Source organism: Notolepis coatsorum, assembly GCF_963971535.1.
Source record: "Notolepis coatsorum genome assembly, contig: SCAFFOLD_296, whole genome shotgun sequence".
NCBI lineage: Eukaryota > Metazoa > Chordata > Actinopteri > Aulopiformes > Paralepididae > Notolepis > Notolepis coatsorum.
In genome coordinates, this window is record NW_028170893.1 from 187231 (window position 1) to 210806 (window position 23576).

The 23576-nt window shown below is 45.3% G+C and overlaps 1 protein-coding gene across 1 annotated transcript; it reads left to right on the top strand.

Annotated features, from left to right (window-relative positions):
* Positions 1–16275: 16275 nt before the first annotated feature.
* LOC311248401 (uncharacterized protein) lies at positions 16276–20181 on the top strand (the record flags this gene model as incomplete). The annotated part of the gene is made up of 4 exons (XM_084339285.1): positions 16276–16519; positions 19146–19470; positions 19661–20044; positions 20161–20181. Exons 1-4 carry the CDS (start codon positions 16287–16289, stop codon positions 20179–20181), a joined length of 963 nt encoding a protein of 320 aa, XP_084195411.1. The 5' UTR covers positions 16276–16286.
* Positions 20182–23576: the final 3395 nt, after the last annotated feature.

The following is a 23576-nucleotide window of genomic DNA, read 5'->3' on the forward strand; positions in this document are numbered from 1 at the left end:
GATAACAAATAAATAAATAAAAAACGTACAACTTGATTGACAAAAGGTTGGAGATCAAGGTTTTAAACATAACGAAATGCAGATTTACCCTGTTCCCAGCAAACTCGAGGGACCTTAAGGACCAGCCAGTCACTAGAACAAATTCCAAAATTCCATTCAAATAATGATGTATAAGGAGTTTACGATCATAGTTGCAAGGAGTGGTTCCCTCGTCACCTTTGAAGCTACTTTGTTGTCAAAGTCTTCACCGCACATGCTGTTGGGTTTTTCAGCGTTGAATGGAGTAAGGCCTGTGTCATTTCAGAAGATCATGTTAGAAAATGTATACATTATAAATATACATTTATATCTAGAATATGTAATACATCATGATGCTGGTGAATATGCCGCTGTGGGATAATACATGCATACTTTAAAATGTCGGTCGAATTATACAGACGTATAATGACTGTTGAATTACTGAGGTCAAAAAACACTAGTCAATGTCATGTCGTCGACCTCCAAAACCAATGTAGTTTACGAGGCTAACCAGTAACCAATGTCAAAATGTTTGGTGGGCATCCGTTTTCAACCACCTGTGGCTGGCCAACAATCTGGTGAAATTCTAAATGGAAATCTTTGGTGACAATTGCTCGTTACCCGATCCTTCACCGGATTATGCATATAGAGGGAACGTCACATTATTTTATGGCCATTAGTTCACATTTTCATAGGTTTAAATTGACGCTAGAAGCTCAATGAAAACCCCTTAAATCAATTCTAAGGAAGGAGGAATTTGGGAGGCGTTTTTCAGGAAAAGCGTGGTGTCGTCAGCCAGTTGACTAATGGTAATATGCTTCCGATATCCCTTGTTAAGCACTATTAGAGCTATGAAAGAGCTAAGAGTTGAGAATGCAATTTAAATTTGATAAAAAAAAAAGAGAATGCAATTTAAAAACAAATAAGGTGAAATTGGACAACCTTGTTTAATGCCACGATACCCACTGAATCTAGAGGATGTACCAGACCTTTTTCCAAACCATGTTCGGGGTGGCCCGGTGGTGCACCACGTTAATATGCATGCTGTGTAATCGCAATGTCCTGGGTTTGAATCCAGCCCAGGACATGTGTTGCATGTCCTCCGCCATCTCTCTCCCGATTACTCTCTCTGACTGTCCTATCAATAAAGCACTACAATGCCCTAAAAGATATCGTTAAAAGAATAAAATGAAACCATGTTCAAGTGAATCAAAAGCTTTATAAAAATCAAGAAACAAAATTAAAGATTGCGGTTCACCATATGTGTCCAAAACGTGCTTAAGTCTACTAGCAAATATGAGTGCCAAAATGTAGTAATTTTTACAAGTGTGATTTTCTTTCAGTCCCGTCTGTTTGGTTTCTGAATCAAAGTGATGACACCTTGAGTAGCGTTTTACGAATAAAACATAACCAATTATTTATTCAAACATTTTATATAAATTTGCAGTTAAGGCCTGGACTCTTGTCATTAAGAACAGTGCAATGCTAGTCTATAACATGCAACACTAGCCTAGTGTTAGCTTGGAAATGGAGTCAGACGTGGGTCCGGGTCGTTGTAAACAGCGACTCCTACAGTTCGGTCGGGGCGCCTGCTAAGCGCGGATAGGACCTGAGTGGGATAGTGTGATCCTTCCACACGCTACACCCTCTCAGTGAGAATCCGCGCTGCCAGGTGAAAAGAAGCGGTTGATTGGCTGGACGTGTGTCGGAGGAAGCACGTGGTAGCCTCCACTCTCCCAGACCGACTGTGGGGGGTAAGTGCGCAGCGACCAGGAAGGGGATTGGGAATTGGCATAACGACTAACATTGGGATGGGAGAAAATCGGAGGAAAATGGAGGGGGAAAAAGATATAAAAAAAAAAAAAAAGGGAAATGGAGTCAGTCAATGTTAACAAACAACAGGCACCCACCACAACACGGAGTCCAACACAAAGTCCACCTAAGAATATAATAAAAAAAAAATGTAAAAGATAATTTAAATTTAGTGAAGCTCACTTGACCTAAGGACAATGTGACCGACATTGGGGGGGAAACTAGGGTCAATATCGGCAGGGAATTCGATTCATGGAGGGATCTGTTTGGTTTTGGGGATCAAAACCGACCCCACGTTGGATTTCTTCCTATTGGACAGGTAAGCCAAGATTACTATATATTACGAACTATTATATCCACATAGCCCCTTTAAAGTAGTTGGCTAAATGATTTACAAATATTTAGTCGTTTAGCTGACGCTTTTATCCAAAGTGAATTACAAGTTCTGTACGACAAGTCAGCAGGAAGGGCACAACTCTATCAGCTGAGTAACAATGTTCATCAAACAGTATTGAAACTTGGGAGTTGCAGTGTTGAGTGCATAATAGTAGAGACATATTAGTATAGTAGGTAGTAGTATAGGCAAGGGAGATTATTTAGTGGAAAAGTGCATGATGGAAGACATTCTCCTTCATTTCAGATATCGATTGAAGAAGTGTGTTTTTAGTTGACAGCGGAAGATTGGTCGGGTTTCGGCTGTCCCAACTGGTTGTTTTGACAACCGTCTGCATCACTTCTGTCATCTCGCATTCCACGACAATCCCATTCTCCCTAAAATCTAAAAGGTGTAACTTACTCTTTTAAAATTGGAGAGGGGTTGTCAGCTTAACCTTGGTTTCAACAACTTGGGGTTGACACCACCCTCCAGGTGTGTCACGTGTCTGGGTCCACAAACACAGGTTGCCACATGCACCTTGGATCAGACTACATGACATGTTTGTCTTTCACAATGGTCACCGTGTCAGATTAGGTTATCATAGCATCATAAAATCTTGCTGTGTCTTGGCCAGGAGACAGTTTGTCCCTGACAAATCATTACATGCCATCTTGGAATGAAGTCCGCCAGGGATCGGGGGAGGAGGGGTTTGGTTTGGACTTCTCATTTTTGTCCAAAGTCAAAAAGGACATTGCAGGAATTGTCACACTACTAGAAAAAAGGCAAAACATTGTAACATGCTTGACTTTTTGTCTGGGTGTCAGATGCCCCATGAGTTTTGTTGTTCTTATGAACTTAAATATTAGAGTTAGATGACTATCACTTTTGATTAAAGTGTACAAAGAATGAAATGAAACCACAGAATCTGGGAACAAATTTTTTTTTTTTTTTTTTAGCCTTTATTTAACCAGGTTTGTCCCAATTGAGATCCAGGATCTCTTTTACAAGGGAGACCTGGCCAAGAAACAGCAGCAACACAAAGTTTCAACATACACACATAGACACTACAGACAAAAGCAACGTTACAAAATGGTCAAACAAAACATCTGCACACAGAAAACGTGGTTACAATAGGCTTCACCATAGCCTTAAATACATTTAGTGTTACCAAGCTTTGGATCTTCAGATCGGACTGGAGATTGTTCCATGTAGTAGGTGCGGAAAACCTAAAAGCTTTCCCATTTCTGTTCGGACATTGGGAACAGCAAAGTGCATAAAATCCTTCGTTTTAATTTTTTTTTCTTTTTCAAATAACGGAGATTGTAATTTCCACCATTCAACTTTAAAAGAGATGATAAATAAATCGGAACCAAACCAAGAATGGCCTTGTAAATCAAAACATAACAATGACTGAGCCAACGTGCATATAAGGAAGTCCAGTTCACTTTTGAATATAATACACAATGGTGAGTACGAGATCCACAGTTTGTAATAAATCTCAGAGCCCCATGATACACGCTATCCAGCATGTGGTAGTTAAATGTGATGTTTAAATGTATTTGTTGGGCATGTCAGTTACATGGCAGTGTTTTATTTAAGTGTGCTCGTGTTCGAATATTATAATAAGTGGTTTATTTTACTCTGTGTGATGTGCAAAACATAGGACTAAAATAAAACTGCGGTTCAGTAGTTGTACCGTAGATCTAAAATATAATATATATGCAGTGTAACAATAATACAGAACATCGAAAAACAGAAACTCAGGGGGCTTATTGTACCAAGCATGTCAGTAGGACAGCTGATCTAGAATCTTAGAATTACTTAATGAAAGGTAAAACAGGCCCCATGTATATGCTGACATTTTGGTCTAGGCTTTTAATCCTCTCAGGTGGTTGCAGACAGTGCAATGCCCAGAAAGGAAAGGCTCAAGAAACAAGAGAGTGGGAGCTACAGCAGGCAGCCCGGAGTAGCAGCTCCCTCCGGTCATGGATCAGGCCAGCTACTAGTATTGCGGAAGAAGGCCCAGATATAGTCATCTGATAAAGAGCCCACAGATTATGCAGAATACATTGCAGAGGCCACTGCAGGAACAAACATGGCACAGAGACCCACATGGCCAGCATGGCCACTTTTGAGGTCTCTGATACCAAAGGAAAGGAATAGAGAAGAGCGTGAAAGACTCCAGGAATATGGAACTCCTGACCCATCTAATAGACATCACTGTGCATCTCGGACAAGCTTTCAGAGGACATGATGAGACAACTTCCAGTGAAAACCCAGGGAACTTCATGGAGTTGGTGAAACTGTTTGCCCAGTATGAAATGACAGTGTCATACATCTGCATAGATTATGTTTAAAATATCTCAAAGAAAAGGCCTCAAGTGTTAATGATGTCAAGCAGAACTCAATCACAGCACTGGGCACCTACTTCAGAAGGGAAATTCAGCAGGAAGTAAAGGATGCAGCAATATATACCATCTTGTTAGATGAGACCACTGATGTCTCATAAAGAGCTAGTTTAATTAGTATGACATTAAATGGAGATGATATAGATTAATTCAAGTCTGCAATGTAGACACAACCACATGCCAGGAGTTGGAGAATATGGCTCTCTCTCTTCAAGAGAATTACTTGAGGTTGAGAAGTTGTATGTGTTCTGTACAAGCTCTCCAAAGAAGCACACTGCATTTTTTAAATGCCAGGAGTCAGTGTATCCAGCGCAGCGTGTTGCGGAGCTGCAGAAGCTCTCCAACACTTACTGGACCTGCAGAGAAAGCACTGAAGGCCCTTCAGAAGGTTCCAAAAGCTGTACTTAAGCTCCTTACAGACATCAGTGAGAGTGATCCACCAGACCTGGCTACTGGCGATGCACAGAATGTACCTGAATGCCATCAACTTTGAGTTCCTTCTCTGCTTGGAAATCATCACCCCAGTCTTCCAAATAACTGGTCTGGCCTCAGATGCTCTGCAACAGAAAGATCTGGACCACTCCACAGCCTACAAGGTCATAAACGGAGTGCTGACACCCTCAAAACAAATAGGTCTAAGGAGGAGTTCAAGACCATGTTTGAGGGCGCATCTGAGGAGGCAGAGTCGACATTCCTGTACCCACAGTTGCGCATGGTCAGGGAAGGAAGCGCAAGGTTCCAGCGTGTTAGCAACACAGCACAACAGCTGCTAAAGTGAGCCACCAGTTCAACTGGAGGAATACTACCGGGGTCAAGGTGTACTACACATTCTTGCGACACAATGACACAGGAACTCTGCAGGTGTTACAAAGAGGATGATGATCGAATGGCTACTGACAGAATCATCCAGTCTTTCCATTCCCTTACCGTTCCTGCTAACTGGGTAAGCAGCACAAATCCTGAGGCTGACCAAGCTATCCACACACTGACTTCTACGATGTTGAGGACGAGGAGAAGCTGAAATCAGAGCTAAAAGGTCGTCCGTATACCAGCTTCCCATCCAACGACAAAATGAAGGTGATACTTGCCACGCTGAAGGCAGGGGCGTATCTAGACCCAGCACTTCAGTAGGGCACAGAAGGGCACCAAAAACTATGAAAAAATTTGGCCGGTTTTGGCCGGTTTGTGGGTGAAAATGGGTGGATTTTGTAAAAAAAAATTTTAACTTTATTTCGGTTTTAGGGTTAGGTTAGGGTTATGTTATTTAATTATTTTGGGGAGCCAGCCCCCCAAACTCCTGAAATGCATAGAAATCTATGAAATAAATAAAACAATCTGACATTTATATTAAAAAGAGCTAGCCACCCAAACCCCTAAAATACATAGAAATCTATGCATTTTGGAACAGTTACTATATATATAGTCAATAAAGCATTTAGTCATACTTAAAGTTTAAAGTGCTTTACTTGCATTGAACATTGCATTGAACATTGAGGAGACATCATTAGAAAGCACAATGTATGTTTCCATAGTTACGCAGATGACACACAATTGTACATCTCCGCTGAACCAAATGATCACACAGCTATAAACTCCATTTCCGCCTGTCTCTTAGCAATAAACAAATGGATGACGAACAACTTCCTAAAATAAAATGAGGGCAAAACTGAAATCCTACTAGTCGGTCCTATAACAAAAAGAGAAATGTTACAGAGCAATATGGGGCAACTTACTCCTTGGATCAAACCCGAAGTTACAAGTAAGTAACCTACACTGGCTTCTGGTAACATTTAGAATTGATTTCAAGGTCCTCCTCCTTATATACAAAGTATAAACATTGTGATCATCTACTACTGGTCTATTGAAGGTTCCAAGCCACAGTCTAAAGAAAATCAGGGATGCAGCCTTTGCTAACTATGCACCAAAGTTATGGAACACACTACCTATGGACATTAGGGAAGCTAGATCTCTTAATATTTTCAGAAATAAGCTAAAAACGTACCTCTTCACCATAGCCTTCTAATACACCCCGCTGTTGATTGTACTGTAGCACTATTTTACTCTGGCCATTCTATTGCATAATTTTACTATCTATTCTACTATTCTATTATTGCACTGTATTATTGGTGTAACTGAGGGGTACAATTCCCTGACTGTATTGATAAGTATGGTATCATTAAACCACTACCGATTATGTACTTTAACTACTGGCCACACAGTACATGATATAGATATGATGAACACTTTCCCACCATGAAACGAAGTCCACACAAATGTATAAATCGAATATTTTATATAGCAAAGGGTATATACAACGTTCACTTAATGACATTTATGATTTGAATGCACTTGTAAGGCAAATGAGTATTCGTAGGCAAATCAACATTGAATGTCCAATCTCTGGTACGCAGGGAGCAAGTATACAACCTGGTTCTTTAGGGAACTATAGCGATGGTACTTAAATGATTATAGCTGGATATACTAAAAGGGGGGTCCCGCTGGTTGTAAGTCAGTAGGGGGGGGGGGTTAGGAGAGCCGCTGGCGATATCCCATCTGGCCAACGATTTCTTGGGAGAATTCAGAGTGCTGAACACGGTGCCCACAGAACCTCGGTCCACAGATGAATACAGCTGGGCCCTCTTGTAGACGGTAGCTGCCGGTCCACAACGAAGAGACGTGAGGCGACCTCACTCGGGGTAGAGCGCCGTCTCACCTGGACTCCTCTCGGGGGGGTAGTTCCAACACTCAGCAGTGTTGGCTGTTATCCATGGCATAATCAAAGCACCCAAAGCAAGTAGATAATCCAAGCCGTGTAGGGCTCGCCGTCGTCCGGGTAAAGTAATCCAATGTACAGGTCCACTCGTCCTGGCCCAGAACTCCTCGGATGAAAGCACCACACGTGGTCTGCCCAGCCTGGTTAAGACTCTAGATAACGCCAGGAACGATGGGGGTACTACTCACTTTATAACTCTAACCGAACGATGCACCATACATAATAGACTATTATTAACTTAATAGAAATACGTCCCACTCGACGGTATAGTGCCAAACTATGACAATTCAACTATTAATCCACACGATGTCTCAATGCCTATTCTGAGGCCAAGTAGGCCATACTGCACCACACGTGGGTCGTGGGTGAGGCTTCACGTCTGTTACTAGGTTGGAGGGTAAAGGACTAATGGACTAAAAGAAAGTTCTACTTTACTTGCGCCATATATATATGCGCTGTGAACAAATAGTACCATTCGTATTTCGCCAGACGTATTCCTACGCGGAACCGGGCTTGTAACGACATGTTCGTCGGCACGATTGAACTTGAACCAAGGGGCTTGGCTGCTGGCGCCAGGTTCTTGTCCAATGGTAGAATGAAACTATTATGGGCTGTTAGTAGACTAAAGGGATATTCAGTGTATATGTACAAGGAATATACAAGGGATATCAAACGATATACAAATACTATTAAATATATATCCATAAATAAATATATATATTCGGTTTAATCTGATCCTTCACAACAGCCGCCCCCTAATTAGTCCCACCTAATTAGCTAAGCAGAGACAGATTAACCGTACTGTCTACCACTCAAGGTCCGCTGTAAGGGTCAGTCAACTCACAAAGTCATGGGGTCATGGTCGTCATCGATAGTGTCTGGGAGTCTGGGCAGTTCTATTAGCCTCGCCACGGGTCGTGTGTAAGTTCGCCCTTGGACGAGCACCTCAGCTGCTCGGACCTTGCCATCGGCACCGGTGATCACTTTGCTTACGCGGCCAGCCGGCCACATAGCTCTGGGTAGTGACTGGTCGATAATCATGACGACTGTTCCTTCTGTCAAATTGTCTCTCTCTTTCACCCATTTCTGGCGGGTCTGTAGAGACGGTAGGTAGTGGAGTAGGAAGCTGTTCCAAAACTTGTCAGCCAGTACTTGACTGTACCTCCACATTCTTCGGCCGTTCGCTTCTTCAGGCCTGTACATTGTCTGGGGTAGCGCGGGGTCCAGCCGCCCCATCAAGAGTGTGTTGGGGGTGACTGGGTCGACATCTGCTACATCACTGGAGACGTAGCCGAGGGGCTTGGAGTTCAATACTCCCTCGATCTCTGTGAGGACTGTCATTAGGACTTCTTCCGCCACAGTCTGGGCCCCAAGCACGGCGTACAGGGCTGTCTTTATAGAACGTACTTCTCGTTCCCAGGTTCCACCGAAGTGGGGTGCGTTCGGGGGATTAAACTGGAAGTCAATCTGGGATGGAGCGAGGTGGGTCTTAAGTTCTGGGCCCATAGCTTGGAAGCTCTCTCTCAGCTCTCTTTCTCCGCCTTTGAAGTTTGTCCCGTGATCAGACAACAATGTAGACTGTTTTCCTTTCCGTGATGTGAATCTTCGGAAGGCCATAAGGAATGAGTCTGTGCTCATGGTTGAAAGGAGTTCGATATGTATCGCTCTGGTGGTCATGCATTTGAATACAATACCCCACCGCTTCTCGGTTCCTCTTCCTTTCTTTATGTACAACGGGCCAAAACAGTCCATGCCTGTGGAGTGGAATGGCTTGTCGCCGAGTCGGAGGCGACAGGGAGGTAGGTCAGCCATCCGGGGTATGCTGGGCTGCGCGCGCCACTTTCGGCAGTCTAGACAGGTTCGCTGGAAGCGTCGCACTGCTTCTCTTCCTTGAAGTATCCAATAGCGACGTCTGATCTCCGCGAAGACTCTCTCTGCTCCTGCGTGGTGTACATCCTCGTCGTATTTCTTTATGATCAGCTCTGTGACCTTGTGTCGGCTGTTCAAGACTATCGGGTACTTAACGTCATCCGGTAGATCGGGGGCTCTCCGCAGACGACCACCCACTCTGATGAGATTATGGGCGTCACTCTCGGGTGCCAGGTGGAGCAGTCTGCTGTCTGATGGGACGGGCTTTCCTCCCTGTAGACAGTCTAGCTCATCGGGGAACGAGTCTCTCTGGGCTCGTTGTAGTAGAAGAAGTTCTGCTTCTTCGTAGTCAGCTGCTGAAATGTCAGTGGTGGACTGAATCTCTGGGTGGTGCCACAGGAATGTCTTTAGCTGCGCACTCTGTAGGGTAATGCAATCATCTATGTTGGGGTCTGTGGAGGCGACTGTGCTCAGTCCACAGAACATAGGTTTCTTGTTCTCAGCCTCCTCTTTACTCGCTTCCCGTGGGGTGGGCGTAGGCCACTCTTCTTCCGGGAGCTTGAGGAATTCTGGTCCGTCACTGTAGATGTTGCGACCGGTGAGGTCATCTAGGGACATTCCCCGGGTGATGACGTCAGCTGGGTTGTGTTTGGTGTCCACATACCGCCAGCTCGCTGCTTCTGTTAACTCTTGAATCTCGGTGACTCTGACTCCCACGAAGACCTTGTATCTGCATGAATCAGACTTGATCCATGTGAGTACTGTCGTGGAATCTGACCACAAGATTGTTCTGTGCACCGGAATGGTGAGTTCACGTTGGATTAACGTGGCTAGATGCGCTCCTGCTAGGGCTGCGCAGAGCTCTAGACGCGGGATAGATTGTTGCTTTCGTGGGGCTATTCTTGAGCGAGCCAGGATGAAAGCAGTGTGTATCTCTCCTCCCTTCTCTTGGGCACGCAAGTAGGCCACCGATCCATAGGCTACTTCGGAGGCGTCACTGAAGACGTGTAGATCCATCTTGCATGTCTCTGGCCTCACTGTGGGTGGGAAGTAGCTGCGGCGTATATTGACGCCTGGGAGTGAGCGGAGCTCCGTCTCCCACTCTCTCCATGTGGAGGCAAGGTGTGCGGGTATTGGGTCGTCCCAGCCCTGGTCCTTGTCCCATAGTGCTCGTACAATCATCTTTGCCCTGGTGGTGTAAGGTAGAATACATCCCAACGGGTCATATTGTCTGGCGAGTGTTCTGTACACACTCCGTCTGGTGGTCGGTATCGCCGTCGACCTTCCCTGCTCCGTGGTCAGGGGTTTGTGTCTATAGTGGAGCGAGTCTGTTTTGAAGCGCCAGACTAGTCCTAGTGTCATTTCTTGGGCTTCTCCTGGGATTGTCGCCATCCAGGTCTCGCTGCTGGCTGCCTTGTCCGCGGGGGAGAGGCTGCGCAATACTGGGGGGTCGCCGCTGGCCTGCTGCCGGAGATCAAAGCCGTCTTTGATCAGAGAGGCGCGGAGCAGCGCACGACGTCGCCAGTCAATCTTCTTTACGTGTCCCGCTGTGATTAGCTTCTCAATCTCAGCGCGGTACACACTCTCTTGAGCGGGGTCTTTGGCTAGGCGCCGCTCTGTGTTCAATAGATACCGCTTCGTAGCGTCTTTCTTTGCGTGAAAGGTGGGCATTCCCTCTCGCCTCAGGAGTGGAGTTGCGTATCTCATCACTCCGCCGACTGTGACTCTCTTGGTCCCTTGCTCGAGGAGGTTTATGGCGTAAACGTCTTCTTTAGAACGAATGTCTTTCTTTTCGTTCTTAAAGGGCATTGTCTCTAGTGTCCATAGCCTCTCGACATGCTGCAGGAGAGTGGTGTCTTCTTCTGTCGCTCTGGAGTGGAGGCAGCTAGTGGCTGCTGTTCGGTTGAGAGATTTAGCGAGGGGGCCTTGTAGTGTCCACCCTAGGCGGGTCTCGACTGCTGCAGGACAGCCTCGGGGTCCTGTATGGACCCGGTCTATCGGGACGATGAGGTCTGCATGGTCGGAGCCTATCAGCAGGGTCGGGGTGGCGCCGTCTATGAGCGGGATAGGTAGTTGACGCAGGTGCACATATTTATCCATCAGCTTGGCGATGGGGTAGGTGTACTGTGATAGTCCTATTTCTTGGCTGGTGAAAGCATTTGTAATCCTATACCGTCGCTCTGGCTGCCCGCTTGCTGCGATAGTGAAGGAGACATTCTCGCCCTTTATCGTCTTTAAATCTCTTCTTATTGTCCGAATCGTCATTTGGTTCTCGCTCCCCCGCAGTCCCAGCTGGGCCGCAGCGGACGCGAGCAGAAGGGTCTTCTCTGACCCGTCATCAAGGACGGCGTAAGTGTCCATGACTTTATCTTGGTAGCTCAATGTTACACGGACTACCTTTAAGAGCACTTGGGCGCCGCTGCTGCTGGCGGGGTCAATGTACATGACACTTGCCTTGGTGCTGCTCGATGGTGCAGGTGCAGGCTTTCTTCTGTTACTGTCGTGTAGTACATCTAGATGGGCTCCGTCACACCGACTGCACCTCTTCTTTAGGCGGCATTCGGCTGCCATGTGACTGCGCGCACATCGGTAACAGCGCCTGTTGGACTTTATCCATTGACTCACTTCTTCTGCATTCATCTTTGTGAACAGGTCACATTGTGACAGCCAGTGTTCCTTCTCGCAGTACGGGCACACCATCTTCCACTTCTCTTTCCTCGAGGGGGTACTGTGGTTCTTACTGCTCGGTACTGATTCTGATTGGTGCATGACAGTCACCGATCTTCTTCCATCGTTTATTCTCCTGGGTCCCTCTCTGGAGCTTGGTGTGCTCCGCACGAACGTATCCAGTCGTAAGCTGCTGACTTCTCTCGCCAGGAAGTCGGCTAGATCGAGGAGGGATGGTTCGGGACCGTTAGGATCACGGTGGTCTCTCTGCCGCCTGAAGCGCTCTTGTCTGGCGGGTGGCAGCTTCTCTAAAATCCTCTCGACGTTAGAGTTGGCGTATAGCTCGTGCATGCCCTTTTCCCGTTGCGTTCCCAGCATCCCTACCAGGGACTGCACTTTTATAGACAGGTCGTCTAATGAGCGATTGTCTGTTGCTGGGGGTAGGCGATCAATATGCCTTATCTCTTGGATTACGTAATCCCATATACGTCCATATCTCTGGTCCAGCGCTGCTAGAGCCGCGGTGTATGGGGTCGTAGAGGTGGCATAGGCTAGCGCTATATTGTGCGCTCGCGGTACTTTCAGGTGCTTCAGTAATATTGCATACTTGTGGCGTTCATCAGCGACATCCACCATCATTGTCTCTAAGCACATCCGGAGCTCCGTGTACTGTGCTCGATTCTCATAGGTGAAGTCTGGAAACGTCGGTGTGGCAATATATGACGCCGTGGATGGCTGATACATCGGCGAGCGTTGGGGGAGAGACCTCCTAGGCGAGTCTCCTCTTGCGCCTCTCTGTGGGCTGGTACCGGCAGGGTACCATGGCCCGCTGGTCCAGGTGCTATTCCTCTGGGCTGGTCGTGCGTCATGCTCACCCGTGAATAGAGTCGGGGGTCTGTAGCGCAACGCCGCGGGGGTATAGCCTGGGCTGTACTGGACCTCCTGGTCCGGTGGAGTACTGTGCTGTCGTCGGGCTTGGTTCTCCTCCTCTCCCTCTTCTTCTTCTATCAGGTCCTCTAGATCCTGTAGTCGTTTATTTAGCTTCTCCGCAGTGTATGCCGCTCCTTCCTTGTAGCTGGGTCTCGCTTGGACCGGTCTGGGAAGGGGGTCTGCGGGGGGTATAGGCTTGGTCTGTTGGTCAAGTTCAGGGTCGCTTGCTCGGTTAGGAGACGCTGCCCTTGACTGTTGTCTCGACGAGTTCCTTGAACCCCTGGCGGAGGGAGAGGGTGTTGCCTTGAGGATCAGCTGCTCCATTAGCTGCGCTTGTAACTTGTCGCGCTCGGCTTGTAGTCTGTCGCGCTCGCCCTGTAGTCTGTCGCGCTCGGTTTCGCGCTGGATGAGAGCGAGGTCGCGCTCTGCCTCTCTTTGGGCACCGTCAGCGGCGCGCTGGGTGTCGGCCCGGTCTCTTGCCATATTCTCTTCCGTCTGAAGGCGTCTCAGCTCCAGACGTATGCGCTCTTCTTCGCTCCGTTGCTGCGCTTGGAGGCGTTCTCTTTCAATGGTAGAATGTTCGCGCTCGCTAAGCGTCTGTGCTTGGAGTCGATCGCGTTCACCCTGAAGTCGATCGCGTTCGGTAGAGGCTGTCAGGCTGACGAGGAACGCCTGTGATAGCATCCTCTCTGCTTCGCTGGGGGAAGACGGTTGTAGAGGTGAGCCGCTCCTGGCTGTACTCGTTGGGGAGTCCTGGAGCTCTATTTCCTCGGCGCTCTCCTCCTCTTCTTCCGTGCAGAGTTCTCTCTCTGTAGGGTTGTCTTCCTCCCGGGGCTGGTCGGGGACTACTTCTTCGGTATTGGCGGGGGGTAAAGGCATGTCAGCTCCCTCCTGGTCCCCACCGTGAGCTTGGTCAGTTACATTAGAACCCACTAGGGCCTCTGTGGTCGGGGTAACCTGGTCGTTAAGGTCAGACATAATTTTACTTTCTACTTTTACCGCGTTTACCGTTTGTCGAAGGCTAGGTAGTTGACTGACAGCGTAATCCTCTAAGTACTGAGGTGGCTGTCGTCTGCGCTGCGGGCGTTCTACGTTAGGAGGACCGTTTCGTGGAGTGTTCATCATAGGCCATTTCAATATTAATAACACTATATTAATATTACACTAGTTACCCTCCGGCTCGAAGGACCAATTGTAACTGAGGGGTACAATTCCCTGACTGTATTGATAAGTATGGTATCATTAAACCACTACCGATTATGTACTTTAACTACTGGCCACACAGTACATGATATAGATATGATGAACACTTTCCCACCATGAAACGAAGTCCACACAAATGTATAAATCGAATATTTTATATAGCAAAGGGTATATACAACGTTCACTTAATGACATTTATGATTTGAATGCACTTGTAAGGCAAATGAGTATTCGTAGGCAAATCAACATTGAATGTCCAATCTCTGGTTACGCAGGGAGCAAGTATACAACCTGGTTCTTTAGGGAACTATAGCGATGGTACTTAAATGATTATAGCTGGATATACTAAAAGGGGGGTCCCGCTGGTTGTAAGTCAGTAGGGGGGGGGGTTAGGAGAGCCGCTGGCGATATCCCATCTGGCCAACGATTTCTTGGGAGAATTCAGAGTGCTGAACACGGTGCCCACAGAACCTCGGTCCACAGATGAATACAGCTGGGCCCTCTTGTAGACGGTAGCTGCCGGTCCACAACGAAGAGACGTGAGGCGACCTCACTCGGGGTAGAGCGCCGTCTCACCTGGACTCCTCTCGGGGGGGTAGTTCCAACACTCAGCAGTGTTGGCTGTTATCCATGGCATAATCAAAGCACCCAAAGCAAGTAGATAATCCAAGCCGTGTAGGGCTCGCCGTCGTCCGGGTAAAGTAATCCAATGTACAGGTCCACTCGTCCTGGCCCAGAACTCCTCGGATGAAAGCACCACACGTGGTCTGCCCAGCCTGGTTAAGACTCTAGATAACGCCAGGAACGATGGGGGTACTACTCACTTTATAACTCTAACCGAACGATGCACCATACATAATAGACTATTATTAACTTAATAGAAATACGTCCCACTCGACGGTATAGTGCCAAACTATGACAATTCAACTATTAATCCACACGATGTCTCAATGCCTATTCTGAGGCCAAGTAGGCCATACTGCACCACACGTGGGTCGTGGGTGAGGCTTCACGTCTGTTACTAGGTTGGAGGGTAAAGGACTAATGGACTAAAAGAAAGTTCTACTTTACTTGCGCCATATATATATGCGCTGTGAACAAATAGTACCATTCGTATTTCGCCAGACGTATTCCTACGCGGAACCGGGCTTGTAACGACATGTTCGTCGGCACGATTGAACTTGAACCAAGGGGCTTGGCTGCTGGCGCCAGGTTCTTGTCCAATGGTAGAATGAAACTATTATGGGCTGTTAGTAGACTAAAGGGATATTCAGTGTATATGTACAAGGAATATACAAGGGATATCAAACGATATACAAATACTATTAAATATATATCCATAAATAAATATATATATTCGGTTTAATCTGATCCTTCACAACAATTGGTGTGCAAACCAGTCAACTTACAAAAAAGAGCCTGTTGGATGATTTCAACAAGATAAATGCAGTGCAAAATATTTCACTATAATATTTCAAAGCGAAGTAAAAAATATTATAATAATTATTTGATCATGTTAAATGATCATTTGATCATGTTAAAAAAGGGAAAATAAAAAACATTTGTTTAAAAAAAAAAAATTATCACTGGGGCACAGATGATCATCAGTAGGGCACGTGCCCTAGTGATAGTGGTCTAAATACGCCGATGGCTGAAGGAAAACGGGGCAGCTCATATTCCTGATTCTGGCTGATATGCTCAAAATCTATGGAACACCACACCAATGTTCACAGCCACAGGCTTTCTGATCTTCGTTTGATAGCCATTGAAAGAGACTAATCACAGTGAGGTTATCAGAATCTTCCAAGATATGGCCCAAAGGAGGATGCTCCTGTGATTGGTAATTGTGAAAGAACACTGGATTAATTTAGGCCTATTTTTCTTTCCATAGATTATGATGAATTGAAAATGGGGGACCCTGATGTAAACTAGACGAAAGTCTCTCTCTGGTCTGCATCCCTGTAACAATTGTGTGTATTGAGCTGTACTGTACCCATTCTGCAATCTGTTAATAAAATGTTCAATCAGTCAAAAGATTCACACCATTCCCTTTGCCTCTAGGTAACTTTCGTTCCTCTGAGAGCGCCGCCTGCGGCTCTGCAGTTGCTTCTCTCCTACCTGTCAGATGTCTGTGGGGGCGGGACACACGGCGTGTAACGGTAACAGTTCGTCTCAAGTGTTTTCTCCTGATCTCCGCTTGCGTTGCGAGAGACAGCTGTTATTATTTACTATGGCCGAACAAACAACGAACACATCGACGACTACAGACAACGACACGTTAAAAACGAGTGCAAAGAAACAAATTCGACGTTCAGACGAAGGCAAACGGGCAAAAAGGCAAAGCGACCGTCAGCGAGGAAAAACCAGAGTTACCATCGGTGTCGCCCTGCCGAGGTGGAGGGCACTGAAGAGAGACAAGGGACTGAGAGGAGATACAGATGTGGCTCTCTTTCTCTTGGACTGGTAGGTGCCGCTAACATGTATATCATATATATATACTACCTTAAGCAGAGATATTGAACCTGTAGATACTGAAGCCTGCGTGTATGTGTGGCGTAGCTTTGATGTGACAGCTAGCTAACGCTAACGTTACGCAAGATTTTTTTGAGTGAAGCCATTCAAGCTGTTTAGTCAGACATTATTTGAGCTTTCACCACAGAATATATGATGAATTGAAAATGGGGGACCCTGATGTAAACAAGACGAAAGTCTTTCTCTGGTCTGCATTCCAATTGTATGTATTGAGCTGTATCGTACTGTACCCATTCTGCAATCTGTTGATTGATTGATCGATTGAAAAGTTTATTAACATATTGCAGAATGGGTACAGTACAGCTCCTCAATACATACAATTGTTAAGGGGATGCAGACCAGAGAAAGACTTTCGTCTTGTTTACATCAGGTCCCCCATTTTCAATTAATCATATGACACACATGACATACAGATAGACAGTAGGCTACTGCTACATCTATACATTTATGACATACAATTTCAATCAATCAATACAAGTTATATGGCTGCTTTCACACCATTTAGCATGTAGCCATGCTTTCCAATCAGTTCAATGTAGACTATAGAGTTAGGCCCCAATGCACACTGTAATGATGAATATTTGATATCCCTGATTTATTCATTTATATTCAAATACTAATATTGAATTGCTGTCAAAGTATAGTCAGGAGACTATTTCTAAAGTTCAATAGGATAGTTTATTACAGTGTGGATCCATACACTATTATTAAATAGTCGTCAAAAGATTGTTCGTTCTATAAAGATTAGGCCTAGTTTAAAGGGAGAATAGGTGAGAAGTGGAAGCGTGTTAAGAGGTGGAATGAGAAGTGAAACAACACCCAGGCAGAGCTTAATAAGAGCGGGCACAAAGTAATTATATTTAGGAATGCATGAGTCAACAAAATGCTTAACTTTCTTTGGCACTTAAGATAAGAAAGCAGGATGCCAGATGGTTATTAAGATAGCAATCAAGAAATGTTTTACTGCCTCAATCCCCTCTCTCTGGCCACAGCCTGGCCATTCAACTTAACAACAGACCATTGTGAGAGACAGTTCAATCTTAGACATCACAGACAAAGCATGTAGAATAAAAAGGCATGACACACATTATATAAACTATTATAGCACCACATAAAATAAATTGCATGATCATGCATTATGTTTTTGAACATTATCTGGACACCCTCTGTAAATATTATCAAACTCCTCTGGTCTTTCCAAAGATGGGCGATGAATGAATGAAAACTTTATTTAACAGATTGCAGAATGGGTACAATACAGTACGGCTCAATACACACAATTGTTAAGGGGATGCAGACCAGAGAAAGACGTTTGTCTTGTTTACATCAGGGTCCCCCATTTTCAATTCATAGTGACATTTATGACATACACAACATACATGACATCATGACATTTATGGCATAGGGACATACATGACATACAGGTATATAGTACTGTTACATTTGTGACATATATGATATGCAAATATACAGTACTGTTACCCATAGATCCTGACAGAGTATACATATGATGGGGAGGACTGTACATTAGGAGGGGGTGGGTGGGAGAGAAATATACATATGGGGAGAGAATATACTTACGGTGGGGAGGAGACTGTACATTAGGAGGGGGTGGGTGGGTGGGAGAGAAATATACATACGGTGGGGAGGAGACTGTCTATTAGGAGGGGGTGGGGGGGTTTGGACATTTACGGTGGCCAGTTTCTAATTGCAGCCTCCCGTAGGTGCTCTTTTAGAGCGGTTTTGAATGTGGGTAGGGATTCACATTCCTTTACAGCTTTGGGTAGGGCGTTCCACATTTATGTCGCATAATTGCGAAACGTGTTTAGTCCCTTGTTTGAGCCGAATCTGGGTTTAACATGATTTGTTGAGCTTCCTCTGGTGTCGTGGTATTCACTGACCTTTGGGAAGTATTTTGACATGTACATGGGTACCTCAGTGCTGTAGTGTATCTTGTAGACCAGGCCCATTGCGAGTTGCTATACTCTGTCGTCTACTCTAAGCCATCCTAGGTTGTCAAAGTGGGCAGGGGTGAGGTGGGTTCTAGGAGTAAGGTCAAGTAGTAGTCTGACCTGTTTTGTGATGTTTGTAATCTTGTTTTTAGCGCTTTTGAGGTGCTTTGGTACCATGAGTGCAAGGTACCCAAATTTGGTACAGATAGATCTAGCGCGAATCGGTACTCTGTAGTACAGATGCAATTTGGTCGGTACCATTAAAAGTACGAAGTTCTGTGCCCAACCCCTACTCTCAGTCCCAGCGAGAGGAGGCACTGGCAAGCAGGGAGATGTTGGTGTGTACTGTAGCCTAGGCTACTTCTGAGGCATCGTTGCATGGTTGGTGATTTAATAATTAAACAAAAACAATATATTAAAAAATAGGGGACGCAGGACAAAGGGCTAAAATGCATGACTGTCCTACACAAATTGGGGGCGTTTTGTCACCCTAATCATGTGATATGTAGTTGGCATTACATTACGGCCGGGGATCAGCAAGGGAATAGTTTGTCAATTAATGTCAAATCAAGGTGCATAACTTTATCCTGCTCCCCTCTTCCCAGGTTTTCCACTTCCCACCAGACTGATGGTATTGTGGAAAAAGCGAACCCTCGCAAAAGGAAAAGGTCATCATCTGTCTGTCCACAAGACGAGGAGAGAACTCCTGCCCTTCTTAATGATGACGTGTGGGTCAACCTGAGCTGCTTGCTACAGTTGTTTCAGGAGTGCGGCAGGTGCAGGGCTGTATGTAAGGTCAATACACAAGAGGACACGAGCCACTTCTCTGTCGTCCAATACTGCAAGGCCTGCAATCACTGGGTCATATGGAACAGCCAGCCGCTAAAAAGCACATCAACGGAAGATAGAGAGAAAAAAGAGGATGTCCAGGTACTCCATGTGAAGTTAGTGTACAGATAATTAAACATGTTAACACGTTTACCTTAAATGTTATGCATGCTGTTCACGGTATTAGAAGTAGAGGAACAATGTGCTGCCCTGATGTCGATTTACCCGATTGCTTTAGCTTGATAAAGACAAACGAATTAACCACTAAAATGTTCTCGCTTACTCCATCGAGGTGCCAGTGAGCTCGCCCTGCGAGGCCAGACGAGGGAGACGGAGGGCGACGAGTCCGACGACGGACTCCGACTCAGACTCCGAGACGGAGACGTGGAACGAGGAGCACGTCGTGGAGCTGGAAGTGAACATAGAGTCGGATGTCTCCGACGAGCTCCCGTCGTGCAAATCAGAGGAGCAAGGTGAGGAAGAGGAGGTGAGGGGAGAGGACTCGGAGGAGAACGGAGAGGAAGAGGACGCAGAGGAGAACGGAGAGGAAGAGGAGCTCGGACAAGGGTCGGACGAGGTGCGGGAAAGTGGCGACGGGGGAGCTGAGAAACACCATACGGATGCGGAGGTGCAGACAGAAGTGCAAATTGCCGGGAGTGTGGAGAGAACTGTAGAGGTGAAGGAGGAGGATGCTGATGAGGAGGAGGATTGGTCACAGGAGGAGCAGCGGGAGGGGGATTCGCAGAAGAGTGACCCCGGTTTTGAGATTAGCAAACCCGTAAAAAGACCCAGGTGCCCAGACAGGGAGGATGAGGAATGGCAGGTGGGGGAAGAGGATGGCTGGTCGTCGGCGGAGGAGGAGAGGGGTTCACAGGATGCGAGCGACTCAGATTTTGAGATTAGCACGCCAACAAAAAGACAACATAAAAAGTACTTTGTGAGGAGGCCCGCGCAGCGGCTCTGCCCCAACTGTGGGATCATGTACGCCACCGAGACACACAAGTGCGGCGATAAGAGGAGATTCCCATGTCCCAAATGTGGGAAACTGTGCGTGTCCGAGCAGAATCTCAATGCGCACAGAATACATTGCGAGAGATCCGTTTTTACATGCCGATTCTGCATGGAGCCTTTCAACACTAAGCTGGACAAGGTGAACCACGAAAACGGACATAAAGATACAAAGCTCTATTTGTGCTCAAAATGCCCGGAGACATTTTGTGACTTCCACACACGGAATCGTCATCTCAAGGCGCACAAGGTGTTTACCTGTCGGATATGTCAAAAGCAGTTCCAAATACTTCATCATCTGCAAAGGCATGAGCTTTCCCACTTGGATGACAAGCCCTTCAAGTGTCAAGTGAGTTTTCCCCCCTCTCGTTTAAAGGGATAGTACGGATTTTTGGACATTAAGTTATTCCACAACATGCAGGCAAAGGGTTAGTCACCTCAAACAGAACCACACTCCTCCACAAATGTGAAACAGGCTGCATTACCTGTGTAGTAATAGGTTGGCTTTTTCTAAGAAACAAAATAGTGCCATGTCATAGCAGAATCTAAAAATGTTGGAGGACGATGATTGTGTTTAGAAATGCATAACCCTTTTTGCTCCATGTTGTGGATTAGAACTCTAAAGTAAGCTAATAGCTCAAGTCAAGTCAAGAGTTTTATTTGTCACGGCATACAAGTATACAATGAAATACGGGGGGTCTTGCCCGCAACGATTGTGCATAATACAATAATAATAATATAATAAGAATCCAATAGGATGAGAACGATATTTGTGCAATAATACAAGTAATCAAAGTAGGGCATATCGGTATATGTACATGAGTTTTTACAAGAGCATGGTAGATAGATAGATAGATAGATAATCTATCTATCTACCATGCTCTTGTAAAAAACTAGGAGGTAGAAAACTAGGTAAGACATGCTAGGTCCATAGTGCAATACACTGTTAGCTACGGATGAGGCACTGGGTCTTTATGTACACTGCTATATTATATAATCTCAAGTTATACTATACTATTTTTAAAGTGACCTTTCCTTTTGTAAAGTGACCATAAGTGTGAGCGTGTGCAGCATGTGTGTGTGCGTTCATGTTAAAGTGACTGTTAGTGTGTGAGCGTATACAGTGTGTGTGTTGTGTGTGTGCTCATGTGTGGAGAGTTCAGTGTTCAAGACTCTGATGGCCTGGGGGAAGAAGCTGAGCCGAAGCTTGCATCCACTGCACTACTGACAAGTATTTCATACAACTTAATGTAAAAAAGAATCCAAACTATCAATTTTGACAACAGACGGATTTGGGTTGGAAATCTGCAAAAGTGGCCCTTTTTAATTCAATTAATCAGTCATAAGGCCTTCCATCATGGCAAACCGTCTACTGTAGGTAGCTTGTGTATAATTAAAGACACTTGTATGAACCCAAGTGTGCAGAACCCTCTTCTTTCATTCTGTTATTTGGTCTTCTGGCACCTTAGCACATCCATCAGTCTTCAGTGATTCTCACAGAATCTCTTGTTAAAAGAAAAATTATGCACTAGAACATGTTTTTAGCTGTGACCAGTGCTCTATAGCTTGCTCTGTTGGTTGGTCCACATGTGTCTCTGTCCCCACATAGGGGCATGGACGTCAAGTGTTTGTGCTAGTGTGTGAACCAACCACACTAGTGGGAAAATAGGGACGTAAAACGAAGATGATGATGTGAATACATTCAAGTACAGTCGCAGCTATTGCTGATTCACGTATTGAGGTATAAACTGAAATATGATTATTGTAACGAAACATTAAATATAATACCAACGTCTCTTTCCAAATTGTATGAAATCACCATTCCAGACTAAGGCTGAGCCTGCCACCTACTGGTTGAAGAGAGCACTAACTGCAGGGAGGAATACAGACCAAAAAAAAGAAACTATGCCCCCTTGTGGCTTCTGAGAGATAGTTTGCGGTTTGAGGAGGTGGTTTATAGTAAGATAGTCTATTATTTGATTTGATTTGAAGTCTTTATTTCGAACATGCAATGAATACAACAAACAATAACAAAAATCAAAGTATGGACCATTATAAGTATGGATCCATCCAAGATGACATAAAACAATAGCCCAAAAGATTGTTAGGATAGAGATCAGGCCTAGATCTTAAAAGGGAGAAAGACAGAGTGATGTGGAAGCGTGTTAGTGGAGAAGAGGGAGAAAAAGCCAGAGCAAAGATTGTATATATCATTTGTACACAAAGGAAAGAGTGGGAAACAGAGTCATTACATTTAGGAATGCATGAGTTTAATAAGATGTTTAACTTTCTTTGGCACTTATGATAAGAAAGCAGGATGCCATATATGTTTACCAAAATAGCAATATTTCTAGCGATAAACCATGGCCAAAAGTTACCACTTTCTGCCTCAATCCCCTCTCTGGCCACGGCCTGGCCGCTACCTGAAATGAGACTAACAGACCGTTAACCTTTGGGAGAGAAGTGTGTTTACTGTTTAACATCAGACAAAGCATAATATATGCAAAATACTAAATGCATGATATTGTCAGATGTGTAGAATTCACCTACTAACAGTGTTGTATTGATGATTGATATTGAACATAATGAGAAGGCACTTAATTCACATTTTCTGCACAAAAATCTGCATGGAAGAAATATCTATTTTCGGCAATCGTCTTTGATAAGTCATCTTGTATCAAGTTAAAATGTATTTAGAGTGTTTTTGGGATTATTTCCTATTAGTAAAAGGTAGAGAGGGCTGCATATGGGGAGGGACGAGGGCAATTCACATGCTGGGCATTTATACACTCTATACATCCAGAGTGACTTACTAGTGCAACTTTATAATAGATGATTACAAAAGTGGTTGAATTATTTCAAAACAAATTCAAATTTCCATTAGATTTGTTTGAACTTGATTTTTGGAAAAAGTGACAGCCCTGTTGTGTGACTCGGGCTGAGTGGGAATTGACTTGTATGATCCACTTCCCACTCTGTGTCCTCTGTCTTGCAGGTGTGCGATCGTGCGTTTGCTCAGGGCAGCCAGCTGAAGTGCCATATGCGTGTCCACACTGGGGAGCGGCCCTACAAATGCCAGGTCTGTTCCCTGAGATTCAATCACAACATCAGCCTGAAGACCCACATCAGACGCTACCATCAGAACGAGAGCCACCCGGTCGGCCCACAGTCACACCCTGACTCTAAAGAGCAGCGAGTAA